The sequence below is a fragment of the Sus scrofa genome, chromosome 2 (genome assembly GCF_000003025.6).
Source record: "Sus scrofa isolate TJ Tabasco breed Duroc chromosome 2, Sscrofa11.1, whole genome shotgun sequence".
NCBI lineage: Eukaryota > Metazoa > Chordata > Mammalia > Artiodactyla > Suidae > Sus > Sus scrofa.
In genome coordinates, this window is record NC_010444.4 from 101,160,580 (window position 1) to 101,173,090 (window position 12,511).

Below are 12,511 nucleotides of genomic sequence, written 5' to 3' on the forward strand. Positions count from 1 at the left end.
GTTTTTTTTAGGGCCACACCCACAGCTTATGGAAATTCCCAGGCTAGGGGTCGAATTGGACCTGCAGCTGCCAGCCTACACCATAGCTACAGCAATGATGGATGCAAACCACATCTGCAAACTACACCACAGCTCATGGCAACGCTGGATCCCTAACTCACTTAGCAAGACCAGAGATTGAACCTGCATCCTCTTGGATACTAGTTGGGTTCATTAACCACTGAGCCACAGCGGGAAATCCAACATATAAAACTTTCTGGACAGCTTTGCATAATTCCTTATAACCGATTCCTAAAAATGGAATTACTGGATAAAGAGGTATAAATATTTTTAAGGTTTTTGATACAGTTTACTAAACTTCCCTCCAGAAAACTTGTATCACATTGCATTTCCACTATGGGGTGACTGAGTAGTTACTGCTATGTTCTAATCTTTGTGTTGGGATAATAGTAAAGACTGATTGCCACAATCAAGCAGAAAGAAAGAAAAGCCATATTACATTTACACTTGCTTTAGGTATAGAAAGGAGAAATAAGTTAAATATAAGTTATTTGGAAGATAAACCCATTTACACTCTGACTTCCCAGGCCCCTACCTGGGCTGAACAGAGCAAGCCTGGAGATGGAAGTTTTACAGAGTTATGCTTAAAGGGGGTAACTCCAATGGTTACAGATTAAGATAAAAAGCAGGTAATAACAATAAATTAAAGCAAATGTGATAATAACATGGAGAACAAATAGGTTTGGAAGTTTGAGAACTCATCAACATGACACAGGTTGTTTGCTTAACTCTCACTATAAAAGATCCAGTTATTTATTATTTTTGCAAGAATGAATATTAAAGTCAGCTATTTAATACATAATGACATAAGAGTATATTTACGTGCAAACTGAAATGTATTGAGATGACAGAGTATGGAAGGTATTTCATTTCTAAGAATCAATCAAGGAATTATTCAGAAATGAAAATGTTTTATATGTAGAGAAAGTAACAATACACTGAAGTCCTTGAAGGTAGGAGGGTAAATGTCTCATTGATCTTGGATTCCCCATTACAAATGGGGGGACAGGCACATGATAGGTAAACAGCATATGTCTGTTGTGTTTATAGAAATTTCTTAATGAGGATTTCACTCCCTCTTTTCAGAGGTAGGACTCTTAGTTCCTCAAGAGAGAGATACAGTCAGCCAATTTAGATGGTGAAATCACCAAAAGTGTATTTCCAAGGTGAATCAAGAATTAATACAGGGATTAATAATATCTCCTTCAGCTCTACACGATATATTTATCCACATATACAAGGAAAGGTACTTTCCAGTGATATATTCAGCAAAAAATCAAACTGACCTTCCATGTAACATCACAAAATATCATCAGATTACTCTGATGGGTAGAAATGTGACATGATTTAGTTTTACGCTTTGAATGATTTTTTTTTCATGTTTAAATGCTGTTAATTAAATACTAAAAGTGAAAGATCCTATTCCTAATTTTTAAAGTTACTTCTCTCTCAGCTCTTTTTTCAGGCTCTGAGTTAGTTACATGAATTATCCAATATGACTTTTTTTCTTTTGAAAAAAGAATTAGTTGGAGAACTGTCAAATCCCCAGTCATAGATCAAGAAGGATGAATTTTAAATGGCAAGGCAATTAGCTAAAATAGACCTAAATTCCAAAAATTCACATTTTTCCATTACTTTAGTAAAGCTATGTTACTGTAATGATTATGAGGCTTGTATCTTGAACTCTTGAGCTAAAAAAGAGAGATACACTCTTGACTTATCTGTGTAGTCTAAAAAGTTTTGAGTTCTTTTTGTAAGATGCATTTACCTCCACGGATAAAAATTTCTATCAAACGTCAGAAGAATCATGGAATTATCACTAGTATAGTTTCTAGAGGTTCTCACCTGAGTAAAGAAGGGTAGAAATGTGATATGCAAGAAAGCCAATGGAATGGTTGCTTGAAAGATGGTTTTAAGGAATCTGAAGCAGAATCATCCAGGCCATGCTGAAAAGTCCTAGGAAAATAAAAATAATTATCTCAGAATATACAGGAAATATTATGATTATGATGACCACCAAAACTTCTTAGTATTCAAAGTTACTGACTTTACAGGAAGTGGTATTGTGCCAGGATAGACAATGCACCCACTTAATCCACTTGGGATTTATGTTAATAAGTGATTCAGAGGCCTCTACTTAACAATCATTACACTTAGGAGGGTACGACAATACCATTATCATTTAACTTTTTAATAAACTCCCACTATAAACTTTGTTAAAAATAAATGTATGAAGAATAATAAAATGAATTCCACTTATATCTAACTCCCTCAACCTGGATCCAACAAATGTCAATATTTTGTCATTTTTGCTTCATTAAAGTAAAAATGCTTAGCATAAAGGTACCTCTTTAAAGTGACTTATAAATATAAACAATTAATGAGAATTTATCATTAATTTTGCATGCTTCTAAGTGCCTACAGAAGGTGGGTAAAGAAGAATTTAACTGTAAAATATACACCTGTGATTTCAAAATTAGAACATTTGGCCAGAATATCTGGTCTATAACTATCCTTGGAGAAGTAACTGTAGCATTTTTCTAGGTTGGCACAAAATTCAACAATAAATCTTGAGTTAATAAGAAATGATTCGTTACATAAAATCTTTATTAGAGAGCGTGGCTAATAAAAATTTTATAATAACAAAGGACTATATTTGCCTACATAGAGTTAAGAGTGACAACTGGGAACATTTTGGAAATGGAATTGTTTAAAGCAGTGCTATCTCTCTTTATACATACTATAGGAAAGTTGGCATCTTTTAAATAATATGTAGAATGGAATTCTACTTTGAAAATCCACTCCTGTCTTTTCAGCCTATATCCTGTTTCTTGTACCCTTACATTTCCAAATTTGACCTGCCTCTCCACTGTTTGTCTTGCCAAGTATAACACCTTCTAATTTAATGTACTGTGACATTTTTAGACTTTTAATATACCATCTCCTCTTTGAAAGCCTTTTTTTCCCCCTCACTAAATTCAGATAGAACAAAATTCCTTAAATAGGGTTCAAAATGAGGCTGTTCTATTCCCATTCCATATCTTCCACTGTGTGAACTAGAGAAGCATGCACAAGTTAGGTCAAGGCACCAAGACATGCTTTTCTAAGGAGTCTGGACTTTGTATTAGCAATGAGGAATCTGAGGAGTTTATAGCACAGGAGTTTTATCAGCTATTTTAAATTTTAGAAAAATTACTTGTGCACTAGTGAGAATAGCTGATTGGAGAAGGTTAGGGCTGGAGGAAGGGAGATCATGAAGATGATGTTTCAATAGACCAGGCAGAAGAAGACAAAGTCCTGAATCAAAGTCATAGGCAGAGGAGATAGTGTCTAGGAAACAAATGTTTAAAAAAATTCTTTTTAATAATAGAATTAACAATATTCATTCCTTAATGATGTGGTATTGGAGATAGCATGAGGGAGAAGGTAGTAGACAGAGGGTTAAGAAAAAAAGGAGAAGTCTGGATGATTCACAGGCATTTTACTTAGTTTTAGATATTCTGAGAAAACTGCAAACATTGGAAGTACATTCAAAGAGAGACATCCAGTAGGAACTTGGATTTACTTAAGATCTAGCACATACAAGAGACATTTGGATTGAAGACATTAATATGGAAGTCATTAACATAATGGGGAAACCATAGGAGTGGATGAATTCACCCAAAGAAAGAGCGTAAGATGAAAAGATGGACAAGAACACAACTCTGGAAGACACCAACATTTAAAGAATGAGATGAGAAAAAGAAGCACTCAAATGAAACTAGGAAGGAATCATCAGAAAAGTAGGCCAAGAGCCAAGAGAAAATGATTTTAGGAAAGCTTAAGGGCAGAGAAATGGCCAAGCTTCAAAAGCTGCAGTGAGGGTAAGTGAATGGAGGGACAAAAATTGGAGTTAGCATTAATAACCTGTTGTTTGTTTTGCATGATGAGGGCAGTTGCAGTACACTGAGTGAATGGTAGGTGTCAAAGTGGAGACAATGAGTACAAACTATGCTTTAGAAGGAAAGTACAATAGTAAAGAAGGAATATTTTTTAACACAAGAGAGTCTTAGGGGGAAGAATTTAAAGATAAAAGGAATATTTAAAAGATTAAGGCCATGGTGTAGAAGGTAAATGTGATCAAAAGCTTAGGCAGAAAGATTTGCTTTGGTTGGGAAAAGAGACACACCAATCACCAATCAAAGGATGTATAGAGGTGAGGCAGAATCAAGATATTTATAAAGTTAGAGAAGTTGAAGTACGTTCCTGATGGTCTGGGTTTTTCAGAGAAGTAAAGGGGAGGGCCATATTCTAGCAAATAGTGGAATGGAGCAAGGCGGAAGCTTTGTCCTAAGTGGGCAAGGGGACAAGAGGGAGCTACCCAGAGATAAGACAGGGGGTAGGACTGCCAGAATGTACAAAAGGACAGCTGTGTGATTTTTGTCAACAGTGTTCCAGAGTCTGAATAGAGACTGCAACGAGAAAGTGAGGGTGCAGAGGAAAGACAAGTAGTAGCAAGTGAGCTAGGAAGAGGGTGCTGGTAGAATGTGAGAGGAGGTACAGTAAGGGTCTGGAAAGAAAGGCAGTCTCAAGGGAAGGGTCAGATTGGGAGGAAGGATGGGACAAGAAATGGACTTGATGAGATAGCAGGAGGGACTAGAGGCTATGCTATCGTAGCCTCTGCCTGCTTCTCCACCTACCTCTTTGAGCCCCTTGCATAAAGCCCCATTTGTTCAGTTATTTGTGGAGGAAGTGGGGGGGCACCTCATTTCTCCAAAAGGAATACGTTACCTAGAATGCCCTCTCTGTCGTGATCAACCAGCTCCACAGATTGCTCTACCTGAAAAGCTTATCCAATAAGTGTCCCCTGACCTTACTGTCTAAAGTATGTTCCTTCTCACCACCCAAGCCATCTCTATGCCCTTATTTGGCTTTGCTTCTTCTTAGGACTTGACTCTACCTCTGACTTTTTTTTTTTTTTTTTTTTTTTTGTCTTTTTGCTATTTCTTTGGGCCGCTCCCATGGCATATGGAGGTTCCCAGGCTAGGGGTCTAATCGGAGCTGTAGCCGCTGGCCTATGCCAGAGCCACAGCAACACGCAATCCAAGCCGCATCTGCAACCTACACCACAGCTCACGGCAACGCCGGATCGTTAACCCACTGAGCAAGGGCAGGAACCGAACCTACAACCTCATGGTTCCTAGTCAGATTTGTTAACCACTGCGCCACAACGGGAACTCCTACCTCTGATCTTTTTACATTCACTTTCTGCTGTCTGCTCCATATCCGAGGGGAGGTTTGCTGAAGATCATAAATGCACCTGCATGGGTATGTGCAAGAGCTCTGGAGCCAGACAGCCTAGACTTGTATCTTGGGCGGGTTTTTTATTAGATGTGTAGTGTTGTTTGGCAATTAATTTTGCTTTAGTTTTCCCATTTGCAAAATGAGAAAATGCTAATCACCTTCCAAGGTCAGTGTGACCATTGAGATAACACATCTAAAGCCCTTAGCAAAGTGCCTTGTATGAGTGCCTTCTACGTGACAAGGGCCTAACAAATGTAAGGTAACTATCTGTATGATAACAGTGGCAAATACGTCTCAAGAAGGTCTACAAGTACCTCAGAACTGACATGGAAGTCCTAATAGTCTAAACAGTTGTCCAGGTAAAGTTTTATCCTCAAGATTTAGAAAAAATAATGGAGGGTCTAATAATAATGGGATGGTTATTTGGTGCCAAATTTCTTAGACTACAAACCACTGGTAACATACTACTTCCCGTAATATTTCTGCCAGTCCCTAAACTCTTCTCCTCCACTGACAATTGTACTGGTAATAGTAAGGTTATTTGGCGATAATAAATGTTAGGCAGATGTTTATGGTCTCAGAGGGGGGTGGGATCTGTATGAACATTTAATTCCACAGCAAGATCCCAAATTAGTTTCATTATTCTGGAGAGTATAACAGGGTGAAAATTGGCGCACAAGCCTCAATGGGAGAACGAAATGATGATCTATCTATTAGATAACCTCTAATGATGTTTTGGTATACAGTTAAAGAGGGGATGCTCTAAATAATTCATAGTGGAGAGTAAAATACAACCGTATGCGCCACAGAATTATGCCTTGTTTTCCACAAGACATAAAAGAATTTTGATGGAGCAAATCTGAATCGTCCTTTAAAAATAAGTAACTGTCTGTAGGCTAAAGCAGAGTACATTTTCTCACATTTCCAAATTATGGCCTTGTAAAAACAGATTTGCTTAAGGGGAAAAATATGAATTTGGAGAAATTTCTTGTCTTTGCCTTTCGTCCAACATCATGCCCCATCTCTATCATTGCATCTTACTGGCTCTAGGCTGATCCCACCACACCACTTGACCCCAGATTCGGTCTCCTTGGGTTCCCTGATCTGCAATTCTGTTGCCTGCCTTCCTTTTTTCATTAACGAAACTGATGGAGTCCTTGGGCTTATGCAGCCAGATGCTGTTAGAATGAAAAAAATTCAGTGCACATCAAGAGTGAGACAAACCGATATGCTAAAAAGAGTTAGCTGGCTTTTATGCTTTGCTTGTGTCACCCTGCTTTTGGCTGCCCTCCCAGGACAACTATGTCTCATAATATGATGCTGATGGAATAAATCTCTAGGGTAGAATTAAGGCAGCCCAAGGATGTAAGTTCCACAGGGGCAGAGAAGGCAGGTCAGATGTCTTCCTGTCATGGTGCCTAATCCATTGGAAGTGCTTAATAAATTAATAACAGACTTGTGGTTGCCAAGGGGAAGGAAAGAGGAAGTAGGATAGATGGGGGAATTTGGGGTTAGTAGATGGAAACTATTACATTTAGAATGGATAAGCAATGAGTTCCTACTGTATAGCACAGGGAACTATATCCAAACCCTTGGATAGAGCATGATGGAAGATAATATGAGAAAAAGAATATATGTGCATACATATATGACTGGGTCACTATGCTGTACAGCAGAAACAGCACTGTTGCTCATACAACACTATAAATCAACTATACTCTAATAAAAATAAAATTTAAAAAATAGCAAGGGAAGACCACAGCTTCAGAAGGAGAATTAGATTGAAACAACTACTGAGACCACATTTGAATACTTGAGATAACCAAAAACATATGAGTCTTTCTGATGGTCCTAAAATTTAAACAACTAACCATGAATATGTAGAGATAATCAAATTCAATCTACTGCACCATTTTAAACATAATTCTAAGCCACTGCTTTTCTTTCATAAAGCAGCGTTACCGATGGGACCAGAAGTAAATGTCATTACGTAAAAGAAATCGAGGGAGGATACTTGGAGTACAATATGGTTCCCCACATTTCTCTGCCCCTGGCTTGTGCTTCTCATGACAAAAATAACTCTTTAAGGTTAGAAAATGATGATTTGAAGTTAGAAAATGAACAGGCACAATGCTTAGCCTATGGATGGTCTACAGTAAACACTGCTTTAAAAAAAAAAAAAAAAACGAAAAAGAACCATAAATAGAAGGTAGTGTCAGGCCCTGTCAGTGGAAAAGAGGATGAATTTCAGGGGCCATCTGTGAAAAGCAATCTTGGGTGGTACATAGCCAAGGGGCAGACTGAGAACAGGACAAATTGTGAAGAGATAAAACAAGATTTCACTCCCGAGTATAGGGCAGGAACCAGCTAGTCAGAGATTCAGGGCACAGGCCTTATCCAAATCAATGGCCCCTTACCAGTGTTTTACCTTACTAAAACCATACAGAGCTGTTTGATTTCAATTTCTGGTTTTTCGGTTTGTTTATTGTTGTTGTTTTTTTTTTTCTTTTTAATAGAGATTTCACTCAAAAATAATGTTGAGAGAAGGGGACAGAGGGAGTCATTTAGTCTAAAAAAAAAATGTCTAAGACAGTTAACTCTGTTTCCTGAAACATTTGCATACTGCCAGACACATTTTTTTTACATTTACACATTTTATTTCCATTTCTATCTAGCCCGTATTCATTTTTAACAGCTTTATTGAGATATATAATTCACGTACGACAAAATTTATTAATTTAAAGTATACAACTAAGTGATTTCTACTGTAGTCACAGAGTTGTGTAACTTTCACTACTAATTTTATAACATTTTCATTAGCCTCAAAAGAAACCCTGACCCATTAGTAGGCACTACAAATTCTCCCCTCCTCTCAGCCCCTGACAACCAAGAATCTACTTTCTGTCTCTAAGGATTAGCTTATTCTGGAAATTTCTAATAAACTGAGTATACAATATGTGCTAGCTTACATCTGTCTTTTTTCACTTAGCATAAATGTTTTAAGGTCCATCCCTATTACAGCTTCCATCAGGACTCCATTTCTTTTTATGGCTGAATAATATTCTACTGTATGCATCCACCACATTTTGTTTATCCATTCACCAGTTGATGGGCATTTGGGTTCTTTTCACTTCGTGCTATTATGAAAAATGCTGCTATGAACACTGTGTACAAATCTACGCACAACATATGTTTGCATTTCTTTTGTGTACATACCTAAGAGTAAAATTACTGTGTCATATGACCATATGTTCAACATTTTACATAAGCATACCCTATGCTGAACATTTTGAGAAACTACCTGTTCCAAGTGTGGCAGACATCCTTGAAAAATGAAAAGTAAAGTTTTAGTCCAACATGTTCTGTCTTGCAAGGGACAGTGAAGTACTTTCAGATAAACAAGAGAAACAAACAGGTAAGGACCATAACCTTCAAACATCTAGCACTAGTTTGAAGCTGAACTATAGACAAAAGCATTGAAATTCCTTGGAATTTAGTGATTCAAAAGCCATGTGAATGATACCAAGTGAACTTCAAAGGTTGGTCTGCTGCTCCTCAGCATAGCGATCAACATTCTGGCCTATTTCTGATGACTCCAGCTTTTGCCTGGTATGTTAGCAGTTGTAATGAAATTCATTCTTCCTTGTTATTAAATGAGGCAACACTGGGGATAGTCAACTTTCAAAAAGTTTCCACTTTTAAGAGGTTTTATATGACACATCAAAACATTTTGGAAATATATATAACATTTCATTCTAACATTAAAAATTTTATCAGATTTTCCTACATTACTTGAGGGTGAATATTTCATCTTGCTCCCTGATATATTCAATGTGTTTAATCCGGTGCTTAATCATAGAGCTTAGGGGGAGCTCTATGATTGTTGAAATGAAACTAAACTGCATTTACCTAGAATTTCAAAAATTAGTTTTTAATTTTCTATATACAAACTAAAACTAACATTCTATGCAAGCAAAATGCAATACATGAAACCACTGTCTGGGTATGTGTGTGAGCGTGCATTGAGTATGCTTCTGAATGTGCAATTTAACTGCCTTTATGAAAGAACTACAAGTGATAAGCATTTTGGAAAATACATAGTGACTATTTTATGTTTCAGCAGGTCTCTTTCCCTGGAGGAAAAATCTCAAGTACTCCTTTTACAACATTCTAACAGAAATCTACAAAGGAGAGTTTAAAAAGAACACACGTTTTTTTGCAAACAGGTTTTATTCTTTCTGAAAAGATTTAAAAATCTTATTTCTGTTCTGGGATTTAGTGGTCCTATGCTAAGCTCAGAAAGGAAAATACATTCAGTTTATCTGTCAGAACTACTTGGAATAAAGGCAGTCACCTTCAAAAAAGGCATATCACATAGACTGACAAATTTCAGATATGGTTTATAAAAATTCAATGCTATCGACATCTGATTGCTACTTTTCACCAGTTCCTCAAAGCACACAGTTTAATTTTTAAATGTGAGACAGAGATACAATATTTTTTCTAAAATACCAATAATACGACAACTTCATATCCTGGCTGTGAAAAGAAGCTAAGTGAGTCAATATATTTCTTGCAACACACTTTTTTTTTCCTATTTGGTGAGGAACGGGCTGCCCTGTATATTTCCTTTGTCAGTACAAAGCAAAATGTATTTTAAAGATGAGATTTACACTCTAGGAAAATAATCATAAATTTTATATCAATACAAATGGATAAAATGTGTGAAAATTTTTACAATCTGAGAAATTACAAAAAAGAATTAAAGTATATATAGACTTTTGTTCATGTTTCAAAACAATATAGCTATCTACGTTTTCTATTAAGAAAAAACAGAGCAGCACTTTGGCATACACTCTTTTGCAATCCTGGTTGAAATTAGCAATTTAAATTTGTGAATGAGGTTATAGCACAATATCTAATGTACAAATCACAGAGATGTGAATACTTGCATAGTTGTTTAAAAATGTATCAAAAGGCCACACGTTAATAATGTTTGTTACATTACTATTATTAAAATATGCAATCTTTGATAATAATTTATTTGTTTTACAAATGCATTGGGGGCTTAAAATTTTTCTATTCATCTATGACAAACCATGAAATTCAATATTGCTCACCATGACCAATCCATGAAATTTGTCAACTTTGTTCCTCATTTTCACAGGGCCTTCCCCTTAGATGAAATGACCCACTGAACTAGGAGTATAGTAATTTTTTCATCTATGGTAAATCAGTTTAGTTTACTGAGATTTATTGTGGGCTTCAGACCTTGAGCTTTTTATGATTATGCATCATCATTATGTATATAATTCCCAATTTATGGCAATTTATCTCACTATTTCTTTCCCTTTCGGAAAGAATTCTCCAGTCTAAAATTAGTTCTCAAAAGTCAGGTTGCCGCAAGAGACAATCTGTAAACAATGGGTTTCTTGAAAGTCAGAATGGGTGAAAATTATGGGGAAATTGAAATCAAAGTTATTAATTACTCTTAGAATTTCTAACACAAAAGTCTTAAAATTCACTGAAAATCAACCTAATTTTTCCTAAGAAATATGTATAATTTTTACTATCCAAGAAACTAAGAATATGCGATATTTAGCCCTTCAAGATAAAGTGATTATTTTGGAAGAGGGTTTAAACAAAGTTGTATTAATTTTTACTATAAGATTTACTCTAACCTCTTCTATAATATTATAAATTTGAATGATATACACCAGAAAATTCAAAAATTTTAATTTCCCTAAATATTTATTTAGCTAAGTAAACTATGTCAACATTTAAAAAACATAATTACGTATTCCTATTTCCACTTGCCATTACTAGCTCAGTCACTAAAGTCTCTTACTAAAAATGCAAATCTATGGCAGATTAACTGAAACTATGGAATCATCAGGTCTCTTCCAGATTTGAGAATATTTTAGAATCCTTTAAAATATTTTTTATTAGAGAAAATCACTTTATATAAAATTTAAAACACTTTTTAAAAAGCATAAAGACATTGGACATGATTTATTTTTTCATAGAGTAATCAACCGATCCAGTAATATAATCTGAAATAACCAAACCAATAATATAATTTGATCATTTAAACAACTCAAATAGTGATGCCTGAAATGATCTTGATTGAAATGGAGCCTGAGCAACTGAATAGGATCAACCAGTAGATGTATAACATACCATTAGGGTCAAATTGTTATGACAATGAAAAAAACCCTGTTGCTTAGTGTTAGTTTTGTAAAATGACTTGATTCACAATACCAAAAATGCACTTCTATAAATTTCTACTTGCTACTTCACACAACTCGGTAAGTAGTATGAAAATAACTTCATCAAATCACATTATTTTATATATCATAATAGCTAAAAATAAAATAATTTGATACTTACTGGTATAATTCAGTTAATGGTGCAGTCACAATGACCAGTGTTGTAAACAGATTATTACAATGGGTATGAATTTTAAAAATTTTATCATCTATATACTCATGAGGATTCAAAAGCTTCTGTACAGATGGACAAACCGACCATAAAATATTCTCAGTACATATTAAAATTGTTGTGACATCAAGTCTGTTGGAAAGAAAAAGAAGAAAATCACGTTAAACAAAATTGTTTTCCTGCTTGGTATGTACACTATCATCCATATCTATTCTATGAGGCATATGTAAGGACAGAAACATTGGGTTAGATAGCAGAGCTTCAGAGATCAAAGACAGATAAGAACATCAAAGGAATTTTTGAGTTTCCAAATGTTAGCAGGAATACTATTATCCATATTAGCCATTATCCATGTTAGCCATAATACTATTATCCATGTTAGGCATAATACAGTTATCCATGTTAACCATAATACTATTATCTTTAGGGATGGTGGGATTTATAGTAGTTAAGTGTTTGAGGAATGCTTTAAAAAAAGTTTATTTTGCCTTATCAAGATACTGTTCAAGAAGCTCAAGGGACTTTCCTTGAAATTAAATTCAGCAAAAGAAAAGAAAATTTGATAGCTGAATAATTCTCCTCATCAAAGTACAAGTAGTCAAAAAAAACCTCACAAGACTGGGTAACATGTTCTCCCAGCAGGTGGGAGACAAGAAACAATGACACCAGAATCTCAAATGGAAAAGCTTATAGTTCTAGAAATTTCCAATACTAAATAAGTTTATGG

At 35.4% G+C, this 12,511-nt stretch overlaps 1 protein-coding gene across 6 annotated transcripts in view; it reads right to left on the reverse strand.

Annotated features, from left to right (window-relative positions):
• KIAA0825 (KIAA0825 ortholog) overlaps positions 1–12,511 on the reverse strand; it is a 356,819-nt gene that overhangs the window by 225,415 nt on the left and 118,893 nt on the right. For all 6 annotated transcript variants that reach the window (XM_021085379.1, XM_021085381.1, XM_021085380.1 and 3 more), the window contains 2 exons: positions 11,734–11,916; positions 1,906–2,016 (listed from right to left, as the gene is read on the reverse strand). In XM_021085379.1, coding sequence (XP_020941038.1) covers positions 1,906–2,016; positions 11,734–11,916 — 294 coding nt within the window. The remainder of the gene's footprint in view (positions 1–1,905; positions 2,017–11,733; positions 11,917–12,511) is intronic.